General features: G+C 34.6%; 1 protein-coding gene across 1 annotated transcript in view; it reads left to right on the top strand.

Moving 5' to 3' along the window:
- CFAP47 (cilia and flagella associated protein 47) overlaps positions 1–13162 on the top strand; it is a 363081-nt gene that overhangs the window by 20622 nt on the left and 329297 nt on the right. The window contains 3 exon segments of the mRNA XM_015594565.2: positions 95–330; positions 8834–9023; positions 9753–9966. Coding sequence (XP_015450051.1) covers positions 95–330; positions 8834–9023; positions 9753–9966 — 640 coding nt within the window.

The following is a 13162-nucleotide window of genomic DNA, read 5'->3' as shown; positions in this document are numbered from 1 at the left end:
AGGTCTTTCAGATGACACTAGTTGGACTGAGAAAATATATTTTGGGTTCCCCAAACACACTTTTTATGTTAAAAAGCTACTATTGCTTTTACAGGTGATCGGTTTCAGAAATTGGAATTAGCACTGACAGGCTCAGGACTTCCTGTCATATTACAGTTTGATACAGGAAGAGTCCTTAATTTTGCACCGTGTCTCATTGGTGAACAGTCAGATATTGCGTGTGTTATGCAAAATCCATCCAAATTACTTCCTGTGATGTACCGCTTTAAAAAAACTGCACATTTTAAAGTTGATCCTGAAAAGGGCAAGGTTGATGAAGGATGCATGCAGGTAAGGTAATTATTCTATGCTTTCACATACTTAAAATATTTTAAGATTTGCCAAAAATGCCTTACAGAGGATTAAAAACTACATTTTTTTGCACCAGTATTTATAAATTGTATCTCTTCTGTGGCCTAGTTATGAATAATTTTGTATTGGCACTCATACAGTATCCATAATCATTTAAGTGCCTTGCATGTGCCTGGAAAAGCATTGGACACTGTAGGGTATGTAAAGAAATGCAAAATATAGTTAATGCTTCTAAGAATCTTTTTTTTTTTTCCTGAGAGAGTATTTATTTATCCAGTGCCCAGGAGTCATGCCCCTAAACTTAAATATCCAGCATGGAGCCGTGGCACTCCCCAAGTGAGTGCAGGAATGGGTCCTGGAGCCCTTGTCTAGGGCAGTGGAACCCAGGGACCAGATGTGAGATGGCCCTGAGCCAGCAGCTGCCAACAGTGGCAAAAGGTAAAAAGGAGACAGGAGCCAGGCACTCATCCCAATTCTAGAGAAGCCAAGAGGAGCGCAAGATTTTTTGGGCCTCACCACTATACTAAAGGTTGGCCAAGCTGGGCGGTACGCATGTGGCAGAAGTGGAGGCTCAGTGTCATGGGCAGAGGCTGTATCTTAGGTACCCACCCCCAATGCCAGCTAACCCGAGACAGGAGAAAGGCATTGTGGCAGTTTCGCCTCTGAGGGAACCAGGCCTTGCTCTCCTGTGAGGTGAAGTGGTATGGGGAAAGCAGCCACTATAGTCTGAGTACTTGCTGAGGGATAAGTTCCTGAGCTTTTTGCATGGGAGCATGTCACCCATCCCCCAGCTCTTCAGAGGCTGATATGGAAGGCGTCTTGTAGCCTCTGGTCACAGGCATTGCGTGTCTGGGGCACAGGGAGGGGTGGTGGGTTCTGGGGCAGGCTCACATCAGGAGGACTGTTAACAGATAGGTGGGTAGGAACTGTCCGAATGCAGAGAGGAACATCAGTCCAGGCACAGGCTCTGGTCTTGGCACAGATACTTGCGTGGCACTCCAACGTGGGCGGCGCCTGCGTAGCGGGGGCTTCCCGGACGTAGCGGGGGCTTCCGGGACGTAGCGGGGGCTTCCGGGACGTAGCGGGGGCTTCCGGGATAAGGGCAGCGTGGCCCAGCTGCATCCGCGGCTGTGCAGGCTGCAGACTCGCTCTAGCCGCGCGGAAGCTGGGCTCGCGGTGAGCAGAACGCTGAAGCAGCATGGTAACAGTGGGAGCCTCGGACTGACCTGACGCACCTCGTACCGCCCTGGTGTCTTGGCCAAGGGCAGCCAATTTACTGTAGGGCAGGCATGGACCGCCTCCTTCTTTCCAACACTCTGCCCGGTAAGAAATTTTTAATGCGCCAAGGAAGTGTAAGATGCACACAAACAGGTAGGATTTAATAAGAATGCAAAATAATGTGTTAAAGGAGATCTGTAACAAGGTGATATAGAAACTCAGAAGACGATGTATTTACCTCCAGCTAGGTAGAAAGGTCTTTGTACAATAGTTAACACAGCCAGATCTTGAAGGTTAACTAGAATTTCCAAATTTGCAACTGATGATAAACTGTCCCTAGCCTTGTACTGCTGGTGCAGAGCAGAAAAGTTGAACACTGAAGCATGCGTGTGAGTACCAGGCCAGTTTGTGGATGTCAGAGGCTCTTTTTCACTACTGTGCTCTGATAACTTTTTCCCAGATCCTCTAAACCAGGGGCTGGCTGACTATGCCCTGGAACAAACCTGCTCTTGTTCGCCTATTGTCTGTGGCTGCTTTCATGCAGCAAAGGCAGTTAAATAGTTGTAAAAGAGTTGTATGGCCCACGAGGCCTAAAGTATTTACTTTCTGGTAATTTATAGAAAAAGTTTGCTGAGCCTTACTCTAAACAGTAAGCAAACATGAGTGCTTTCAGTTTCACCTCCAGTTTTCACGTTATCTTTTCTCCACTGCATAGTGATATGGTTCATAATGTTATTGATGGAAGCTTTTTCCTAATTGCAATCAAGAACTATGGTATACATGTTTAAATGCATACAGCTCATTTATAACTCTTACTGCTTCAATAGAATGACTCTCTCCACTCCATAACTTGGATAGATTTAATTAGTCTTCATAGAATAGTGAGTGTTAACTACATGATCCAAAACGTTTTCTTTATAATTGCTTCGTATCTGACCTTCAGAAGTAGAAGAAAAGAAATTTGAGTTGTTTTAGCCCATAGAGTTGTTCATAATTTGTTATTGCATCAATAGGAAACTAATACAATATGTTTTATTCATTTTTAATTGGTATATGTATCCTTTTGTTGAATTGCAAGAGTTCTCTATGTATTCTGGATACATATATCCTTACTGGATATATGAATTACAAATATTTTCTCCCATTCTATGAGTTGTCTTCTCACTTTCTAGGTAGTGTTCTTTGAAATAACAGAAGTTTTAAAATTTAATTAAGTCCAATTTTTCTAACTTATTGTCTCTTGTGCTTTTAGTATCATATCTACGCAATCATAGAATAGCCAAGGTCATTAAGATTTGTTCTTATGTCTTTCTCTAAGAATTTAAGCTCATATATTATCCAATTTGAGTTGTGTATGATGTTATGTAGAGGTTCAGATTCATTCTTTTACATATAGATGATCATTTATACCAAAATCTTGGCACACTTATGGTAAGAGTTTATTTCAGAACTCACAATTCTGTTTTATTTATCTATGTTTATCCTTATGTCAGTACTACAATGTACTAATTAGTGTTGTAGTAATTTTTAAATTTGGGAAATGTGAGTCCTTCAAGTTTGCTCTTTTTAAGAAATATTTTTCAATTTGCCACCCTTGAAAATCCATATGAATTAGAATTAGTTTACCAATTTGTACAAAACAAACAAACAAACGAACAAAAGAAACAGCCCAACCCCAAAGAACAACAACAAAAACACAGCAGCTGGGATTTTTGATAGGAATTGTGTTGAGTATGTAAACCTCTGGGAATGTTGCCATCTTAACAATATTATATCTTGTAATTCATAAAAATTGGATATCTTTCCTTTTTTTAATGTTTTTAAAAATTTCTTTTAATGGTGTTTTATAGTTTTCAATGTACAAGTCTTATAATTCTTAAAAAAAAATCCTAAGTTTATTTTTGATCCTATGTAAATGAAATTGTACTTCAATTTTTAATTAATTAAATGATTCAGTTGAAATTAATTAATTAACAATTGGTAGTTTCCATGATCTGTAAGATGGACCCAGTCTTGAACTCAAGCTTTTATGTCTGTGTCCACCCTTTTACTTAACACATCTAACAGAAACCTCTGACAATGAGACAAATGAATGAGACTTTTGTTTGGGACTTTGAAGGTCATGAATGAGAATGGGATCCTTGGGAACCCCATGAGTATGAACCTTGCTGTTTAGAATGCAAAGCCTTGGTGCTTGCCCTTCTCTACCAGCCATCCGTGCAACCTCTGAAAAGCCTCCTTACCTCTCTGAACCTTGATTTCTTAATCTGGAAGCAGCAAATAATCATATCTTCCCTCCTCATCTCAGAATTTTGTTGTAATAATTGAATGAGGTGGTATCCTTTAAAGCAGATAGCTCGTAGTAAGCAATATCAGCCCACAGTAAGCAGTTTATAAAATAAGTATTTAAAAAATTTAATTAATGAATTAAAATGAATTAAAAAGTAATTTTCTGGTGTATAGAAATGCGATTGATTTTTGTACATCGACTTCGTTTCCTCTATCTTGAACTCCTTTATTAGTTCTGATAATTTTTAGTGGATTCTTTAGGTTATAAGATCATGTTATCTCTGAATAGAGATCATTTTACATAGTCCTTTCCAAACTGGATAGATTTTATTTATTTTTTTCTTACCTAATTGCCCTGGTTAGAATCTCTAGTATATTATTAAATAGAAGTGACAAGAGAGGATGTTTTCCTTGTTCCTAATCTAAGGGGAAAGCTTTTAGTCTTTCAGCATTAAGTATGATGTTAACTGTTAGTGTTTCATCGATTGCCTTTATAAACTTGAGGAAGTTCTCTTCTATTCCAAGTATTTTTGATGTTTTTATTGTGAAAACGTGTTGTATTTTCCCAAATATTTTTTTCTCTATTATAATGATAATATGGTTTTTGTGTTTTATTCTATTAGGGTGGTATATTATATAGATTGATATTTAGATGTTAAATCTGGGATAAATCACAGTTAGTTGTACGCAGTGAGTAATTCATTGTATGTGTTGTTGGATTTATTCTGATAGTATTTGGTTGAGGAATTTTGCATATATTTTCATATGAGACATTGTAGTTTTCTTTAATATCTTTGATTTTGACATTAGAGTAAATCTGGTATTATAGAACAAATTTGAATGTCATCTTCTTCAATTTTTGGAATAGTTTGTGAAGGATTGGTACTAATTCTTTATTAAATGTTTGTTACAATTCACCGTCAAAGCCATCTGGTTCTGGGCTTTTCTATGTCAGAAATTTTTGATTGCTATTTCAATCTCTTTTCTTGTTATCCTAGAGCTATGCAGATTTTCTCTTCTAGAATCATTTTCAGAAGTTTGCATCAATTATTCATCATATTTCATCATACTCCTTTTTATTAATGTACAGTTGATAGCAATGTCCTCTCATTTCTGATTTTAGTAAATCAAGTCTTTTTTTTCAAAAAAAATTGATTATTTAAAAGATATAGTTTCAGGTTTGTTGATTTTCTCTGTTCTTTTAGATTCTCTGTTTCATATATTACTGCTTTTGTCTTTATTATTCCTTTTCTTTTTTTCACTTTGGGTTTACTTTGCTCTTCTTTTTTTTCTATTTTCCAAGGTGGAAGTTTAGGTTGTTGATTAAAGGCCTTTTTCTTTTTTAATAAAGGCCTTTTTCTTTTTGGTGCTTATTGCTATAAATTTACTTCTAACCACTACTTTTGCTGCATCCATAAGTTTTGGTATATTGTTTCAGTTTTCCTTCATTTAAAAGTATTCTCTAATTTCCTCTGAGATTTCTTTGACCCATTGGCTACTTACGAGTGTATTTTTAAATATTTATATACTACTGAGTTTCCTACATTTCTTTCTCTTCATTTGTTCTTTTAAACAATTTCTATACTTTATTGATATTCTCTATTTAGTGAGATGTTGTTCCCATATTTACTTTAATTTTTAAATCGATATGTAATTGACCTAAAACATTAGTTTCAGGTGAACAACATGATTCGAAACTTGTGTTATTTCAAAATGATCACCATAGTAAGTCTAGTTTATACCTATTACCCTGCATATTTAACAAAAATTTTTTTTCTTATGATGAGAACTTTGAAGATTTACTTTCTTAGCAGCTTTCAAATATGCAGTACGGTATTATTAACTATAGTCACCATGCTGTACTTTACATTCACATGACATATTTATTTCATAACTGAAAATCTGTGCCTTTTGATCTGTTTTACCCATCTTGCCCACCCTCATCCACCCTCCCCCATTGTCTCTGGCAACCACCAATAATCTGTTCTCTGTGTCTATGAGCTCATTTTTAAAAAAAATTTCCACATATAAGTGAGATCATACGGCACGTCTTTCTCTGACTTATTTCATTTAAAATAATGCCTTCGGAGTCATCTGTGTTGTCACAAGTGGAAAAATTTTTTTTTTTTAATGGCCGTATATACCACAACTTTTGTTTTATCTATGTTGGTGAACACTTAGGTTGTTTTTATGTATTGGCTATTATAAATAATACTGCAATGAACATGGGGGTGCAAATATCTTTTTGGATTAGTGTTTTCATTTTCTTCAGATTAATATCCGAAAGTGGAATTGCTGGGTCATAAGGTAGTTCTATTTTTTTCCCTCTTTTCAGTGACATTTTATTTATTTATTTTTCTTATTAACATATATGCTCACTTTATTTATTTGTTTGTTTGTTCATTTGTTTATTTATGATGACATTGGTTAACGAAATCCAATGGTAGTTCTATTTTTAATTTTTTTTTTTTTTTAGGGGAGGCAACCCTTGGTTGACCTCACAGATTGCAAGGACCTTGTCAGCTTACAATCTCTTATTTTTTATTTTTTTTTACGCCTGCAGCACCTGGTCTTCCTAGGTGGTCTCCTGTCTAAATACTAACCAGATCTGACCCTACTTAGCTTCCGAGATCAGATGGGATCTATTATTCCTCAGGGTGTCAGAGCCGTAGACTATTTTTAATTTTTTTGAGAAACCTCCATATTGTTTTCCATAGTGGTTATGACAATTTGCATTCCCACCAACAATGCACAAGGCTTCCCTTTTCTCTACATCCTTGCCAACACTCGTTTGTTTATTTATTGATGACAGCCATTCTAACAGGGGTGAGGTGATATCTCATTGTGGTTTTGATTTGCATTTCCCAGATAATTAGTGATACTGAACACCTTTTCATATACCTTTTGGCCATCTATGGGTTCTTTGGAAAAATGTCTACTTAGCTCATTTGCCCATTTGTTAATTGGATTACTTGTTTGTTTTGCTATTGTTATTTTAAGTTCTTTATATATTTTTGATATTATCCTCTTATTAGATATATAATTTGCCATTATTTTCTCCCATTCCCTAGGTTGCCTCTTCATTTTATTGTTTCATTTTGTTGTTCTTTGTTCTACAGAAGCTTTTTAGTTTGATGTTATCCTACTTGTTTATTTTTATTTTTGTTGTCATTGCTTTTGTTGTCTTTCTTTAGTTCTTTAGACATGTTTTCCTTTAATCCTTTGAACATATTTATAATAGTCGATTTATCATCTTTGCCAATAAGTCCAACATTTGGGTTTCCTCAGGCAGTTTTTATTTAATGCGTCTTTCCTGTGTATTTGCCATACTTTCCTATTTCTCTGAGTGCCCCATAATTTTTGTTGAAAACTAAGCATTTTAAGTGATATAATTTGGCAACTCTGGAAATAATACTGCTCCCAGGATTTATTGTCCTTGCTTTTTGTTGTTATTGTTTTGTTTAGTGACTGTCTTGACTAATTCTGTAAAAGTTGTTATCTTTGTTGTGTGCAGCCAATCAAGTATCTGTTCAGTTAATTTAGAGGTCAGCTAATGATGGGTCAGAGATTCTCTTGTTTTTTTTTTTATATCAATAAGTCTCATAGCCTTTGCCAAGAGCTAATGTGTGTGTTGAGCGGGGCATGTTTTCATTGTTTTGTCAGGTAGTTTACCACTCGTCTGGCCTTCAATTCCTCCTTATACAGAGTTTCAAAGTCAGTTAGAGGTGAGAAATTAGAGCTTTCTCAGATTTTTCCTGGGCAGATACACTGCTCTGCACATGTCTGTGGCAATCTAAATTTCCAGGAATATGTCATATCTTTTCAAATACCCTCTGATTATTTTGTGCTTTTTTTTGGTTTGGTTTTGTTTAGGTTATTATTAGCCTTAAATAGTAATGCTACCTCAGATTGCTGTGATGTTCAATTGCTGCTTTTTTTTTTTTTTTTTTTGAGGGCGGGGAGGCGATAACGCTTTGGGGAGAGAGTTGTCCACAGAGAATGAGCTCTGAATCAGGTCAATTAAAGACATGCCCTCAAATAGACTTATCAGCTAGCTTCCAGACAGGACAAATAGGAACAGTTCTCTGGGGATGGGATTTTTGGAGAGCTCCATTCTTCTCTCTCTCTGGCTGCTGGGCTGATAGTTTTCACAACTACCATAGTTGCACGGCTGTTTTTTAAAGAAGAGCACAAAACTGAGAATAGGAGGATGGAATTACAGCAAGTAAAAATGCTGCAGAGCCTTTTATTATTTCAGTATTTAGCCATTTATTCTTCTTAAATAAATACTCTTTGTATTTTTGCAAACTTTTTGGTAATTTTTAAATATCTAAAAAGTTGATTTTGACATTTATTCCAGTGGTCTTTTTCTGTTTGTAGAGGCATAGATTTCTAGAGGTCCTTCATCTGCCATTCAGAAGTGCTCTAGTACCATTGTTATTAATTTTTTAAAATAATTGTCCAATAATATGTATCATAAAGTTTGGTCAATACTGTATATGATATTTCTAAAGCACTTTTATCACCATGATGAACTAGCTCTCCTTAAAATTTTATAAATATTTTTGTGGATTTGCCTTTTATGTTTTTCTAATAGTACAATATTGTTTTCTAAATCCATTTGGACTACTGTAATAGAATATCATAGACTGCATAGTTTATAAACAACAGAAATTTATTCCTCACGGTTCTGGACGCTGAAAGTCCCAGATCAGAGTGCCACCATGGCCAGGCAAGGGCCCAATTCCTGGTTGCAGACCATGTATTCTCACATGGTGGAGAGGGCTAGGGAGCTCTGCGGAGACTCTTTTATAAGAGCACTAATTCCATTCAGGAGGGCTTTGTTCTCATGACCTAATCACATCCCAAAGGCCCCATCTCCCAATTCCATCATGCTGTGCTTAGGTTTAAACAGATGCATTTTGGGGGTTCACATTTAGCCTGTAACAACTGGTTACTTTTCTTCTTTTTTTAGAATGTGGTGTGTTCATTCATTCCACATCAAGTTGGAGTCTTTAAAGTGAAGCAATTCATAGAGATTATTGGCCCAGTGGCAGATGAAAATTTTCGGTCTTTATCGCTGAAACCTTTTCATCAAATACATTTAGTTTTCAACAGTGTCTGCAAACCTTCTGCCAAGAAAGTTACGATGAAAATTAATCCTGGTAAGCTATCGTGGATGCTTGCCTTTTTTATTTTTTAAAGATAATGTAGGATTATCTTAATATGTTAATTACTTAGCTATATATATCAAATGTGGTCTAATCTAGTGATTCTTATCATTCGAATGCCTCAAAATCACCTAGAAATTCTGTTAAAATAGATATCACTGGTCTACATCCTAGCACTGATTATTAAGTAGGTCTTTGTAGGAGCCCAAAGATTTGTATTTCAACATGTTCCCAGTAGATACTGATACCGCCATTTGAATACACTGGTTCAGTGATCTATAAAATTTATTTAATATTTTAATGGTTTTTCTATTTTATCTTTCTACTTTTTTGTTCGAGTCCATAATAGAAATAGGTTTTAATCATTTCATGGATTTTCTTGTTGTTGCTATTTCTTCTAACTCTCGATTATCTTTTTATACATTGAACCATATGAAATTGCTGATATTCAACTCTCTTTAACCTATAAACATTTGTTTTATATAGGCCAACCCAACCCTTCAAGTTATTATGTTTATTTTTTATACATGTATTATTTTGCATTAAATTGTTTTGTGAAGGTCCATTTATTAAATGAATTATTTGTATTTTCTGAATGTATTCGTCTACGGATTTAGCTTTAATTTAGAACCAATGGTCTAGTGTATTAAGTAACTTATGGATGTCATTTGGAAAACTAAAATTCAAAAAAACATTTAAACTTAATATCCAATTCTATAAAAGGTATATCCCCTTTCGTCTGTAATCCTACGGGACAGTTTGTGGTCAAAGATTTGGCAAAATATGAGGAATACGCACCTGTTGCAATGCTTCAGTCAGCCATGACAACCATTCACAATCAGTGCTCAAATAAAGAGGCAGTGAAGGATGCGCTGATAGCTTTTCCCAATGACCGAGCTGCAAGTATTAGGCCTGGACACCCGGATAAACATTTCAGGTAACATGCAGAGGTCTTATCAGATTCCTCTATAACAAACTAATAATGGTAATAATAATAATAATAATAGTCATAACATTTATTTTCTCTCTTTTTTTTTTTACATTAGAGGAGATGTTTATTGAATGCTACTGTATTGCTTTATCTAATTTCTCATCACTTCTACTGTGTACTTGTCAGGAAATGACAGGTTTACCAAATGATTCTTAAAATATGCTGTAGACAAGTATAGAATAATAATAAAATAATCACTTTTGGAAAAGTATCAAGTTCTCACAGTGGTCATGTTCATTAAGTATGGCTGAGAGCTTGAATTTTATCTAAGATTAAAAAAATTAAAATTTCGAAATATCAGTCATTTTTATCATTGTCATCATCATCATCTTTGTTCCATCCCCTCAAAGATTTCCAATACCTTTCCCAAATTGAACTAAACCTCCCCAATTAGGATCATAAGTGATGTTAAACCTCAATTTTAATTTATCCAAACCTCAAAGCAGTTACTACTTTGCCAACGCTTAGGGAGAAGAAACCCAAGCATGTTGACATATTTATCTGGGCCGTTAGATCAGGAATAGTTTTTATATTTGAAACTAAAACGGATTAATTTTCTGCCTACTTATGTGCTACTAGTAGACTACCTAAACTTGACAATGTCCCTCCCTAGATTTTTCTCTGCTTATCTCTACCTTTCGTGAGTCATTAAGCTCAATTAATTTTACAGCCATTTTCTTACAATACCATTTGATTTTTAGGCCATAATTGTTTTATTATCCACAATTGGAAAATTCTGGGATTTTATATAAGTCTGTCTTATTATTTTATTTTACTATTCCATCCACATCAGCTTTTCTCTCTCTTTTTTATTTGACAAGTACCAGTAAACACAGAAGCATAAAGATCACTCAGACTCCATTTTAAATAATTACATAGTATAAAAAAGGAAAACACATCCCTTCCTCTGGCTCCTTACACTCCACCTCATCCTACAGAGGTAGCTGCAGGAAACAATTATTTTCATTTTTCAATTATAGTTGACATTCAGTATTATTTTATATTAGTTTCAGGTATACAGCATAGTGATTAGTCATTTATATAATTTACAAAGTGATTCCCCCAATTAGTGCTCACCTGGCACTATAAATAGTTATTACAATATTAGTGACTATATTTCATATGCTATACTTTACATCCCTGTGACTATTTGTAACTACCAGTTTGTATTTAATCCCTTCCCCTTTTTCACCCAGCCCCTCGCCTCCCACCCCTTCCCATCTGGCAACCATCAGTTTGTTCTCTGTATCTGTGAGTCTGTTTCTGTTTTTTTTTTTTTTTTTCATTTATTTTTATTCTTAGATGCCACATATAAGTGAGATTATATGGTATTTGTCTTTCTCTGTCTCATTTAACTTAGCATAATACCCTCTAGGTTCATCCATGTTGTTGCAAATGGTACGATTTCATTTTTATGACCGAGTAATATTCCATTGTAGGAAACAATTTTTTAACGTGTCTTTTAAAATTCTTCCCTATGCCTAGACAAATATATCTACATATACTGTTAATTTAATGTTAATATTTTCTGTCTAAATCAATATTAATCAGATGATATAATAATGCCACAAATTTTTTGAAGAAAACTAAGTATTTCCTATTTATACGATGGCCATAATTGCCATAATTATTTTTTTCAAGTTACTCTTTCTCATACTAATAGAAATACAAAATTTAGTCCAGTTAGTTCCTGGATAGCAATTAGTAACTTTAGATAATGAAATTTTTCAGTGTATTAAGTTGTTGGTAATTATTATTGTTATTTTTTAATGCATTTTACCTTTTCACATTTTGAGAAAATAAAATAAGAATTTTTGTCCAGTTTTTCTTTACTGCAGTGCATCCTGTGTTTAGAACAATGTCAGGCATATAGTAGGCACTCAGTAAATATTTTTTTAATAAATAAATGAGGAAAAATATTTTATTTACATAGTAATTTTCGTCCCCTGTACTTTGCACATTAAAAAAAATCATCTACTCAAAGCTCCAGAGGTATTGCCTGAAGTTTATTCTTTAAGGAGCTGATAAGCATTTAGATATGTTAATAGCCAGTTCTTTGTCACTTTAGGCATTTGCAATAGTGTATTCCCTGTGGATAAAAAGAGACTACTGTACTTCTTTCCAAGTCCCTCCTTTTCTTCTTGTTATAGACAGAGGAACCTTAGATAAAGAAATTATTTCTAGGTCCTAAAGGTGGTTAGGGTTCCTGGAACCTGAGGGGAAATTTAAATATCAACTATCTTTGAATAACAAAGATTTGTTTTTCCCTAATTGCTTCATTTTCTTAAAGACTTTAATTGAGTTAAAGCTATCTTACTGTAACCATCAAGGACTTGTTAAAAACATGGAGAAATGTGAGGTTAAATTTCATGACTGTATGACTATTGTAGTTCCTCCATATCCAAAGGGGACATGTTCTGAGACACCCAGTGGATGCCTGAAACCACGGATAGCACCAAACTCTGTATATACTGTTTTTTCCTATACATACATACCTATGATAAAGTTTAATTTATAAATTAGGTACAGTAAAAGATTAACAACAATAACTAATAATAGAACAGTTATAACAATATACTGTAATAAAAGTTATGTGAATATGATTTCTCCCTCCCACCCCCACTCCCATAACTGATCTGATAACCAAGAAGGTTACTAAGTGACTGACAGGCAGGGAGTACACACAGCATGGATACAAAGGGTTAATTAACTTCCATGACAGGATGGAGTTGGGATAGTGTGAGGTTTCATAGTGCTACTCAGAACAACCCGAAATTTGAAATTTATGAAGTGTTTATTACTGGAATTTTCCATTTAATATTTTCAGACCATGGTTGAATGTGAGTAAATGAAACTGTGGAAAGTGAAACCGCGGATAAGGGCAGACTACTATAATAGGTTCATACTTATTAGTTATTTATTGAGGGTGAGAATCTTGATTAATCAAATTTGCTGAAGATTGAAATAGATCAAGACCTGAAGATGTGAATAATTGTATTTTTTTTTTATGAAAAATATATGGTAGATAAAAAGGAAGATCATGAACTCAGTTAGTGAATATGGGATATAAAGTAATTTGCAGTTCTTTTATGGATTATTTTCTTTATAGATTTATTGTTGATGGTTATTTCAGAAGCTCTGA

The sequence above is a fragment of the Pteropus alecto genome, unplaced genomic scaffold, assembly GCF_000325575.1.
Source record: "Pteropus alecto unplaced genomic scaffold, ASM32557v1 scaffold258, whole genome shotgun sequence".
Taxonomy (NCBI): Eukaryota; Metazoa; Chordata; class Mammalia; order Chiroptera; family Pteropodidae; genus Pteropus; species Pteropus alecto.
The sequence above is the reverse complement of the archived record's forward strand: the minus strand, read 5'-3'. Positions and strand labels throughout refer to the sequence as shown.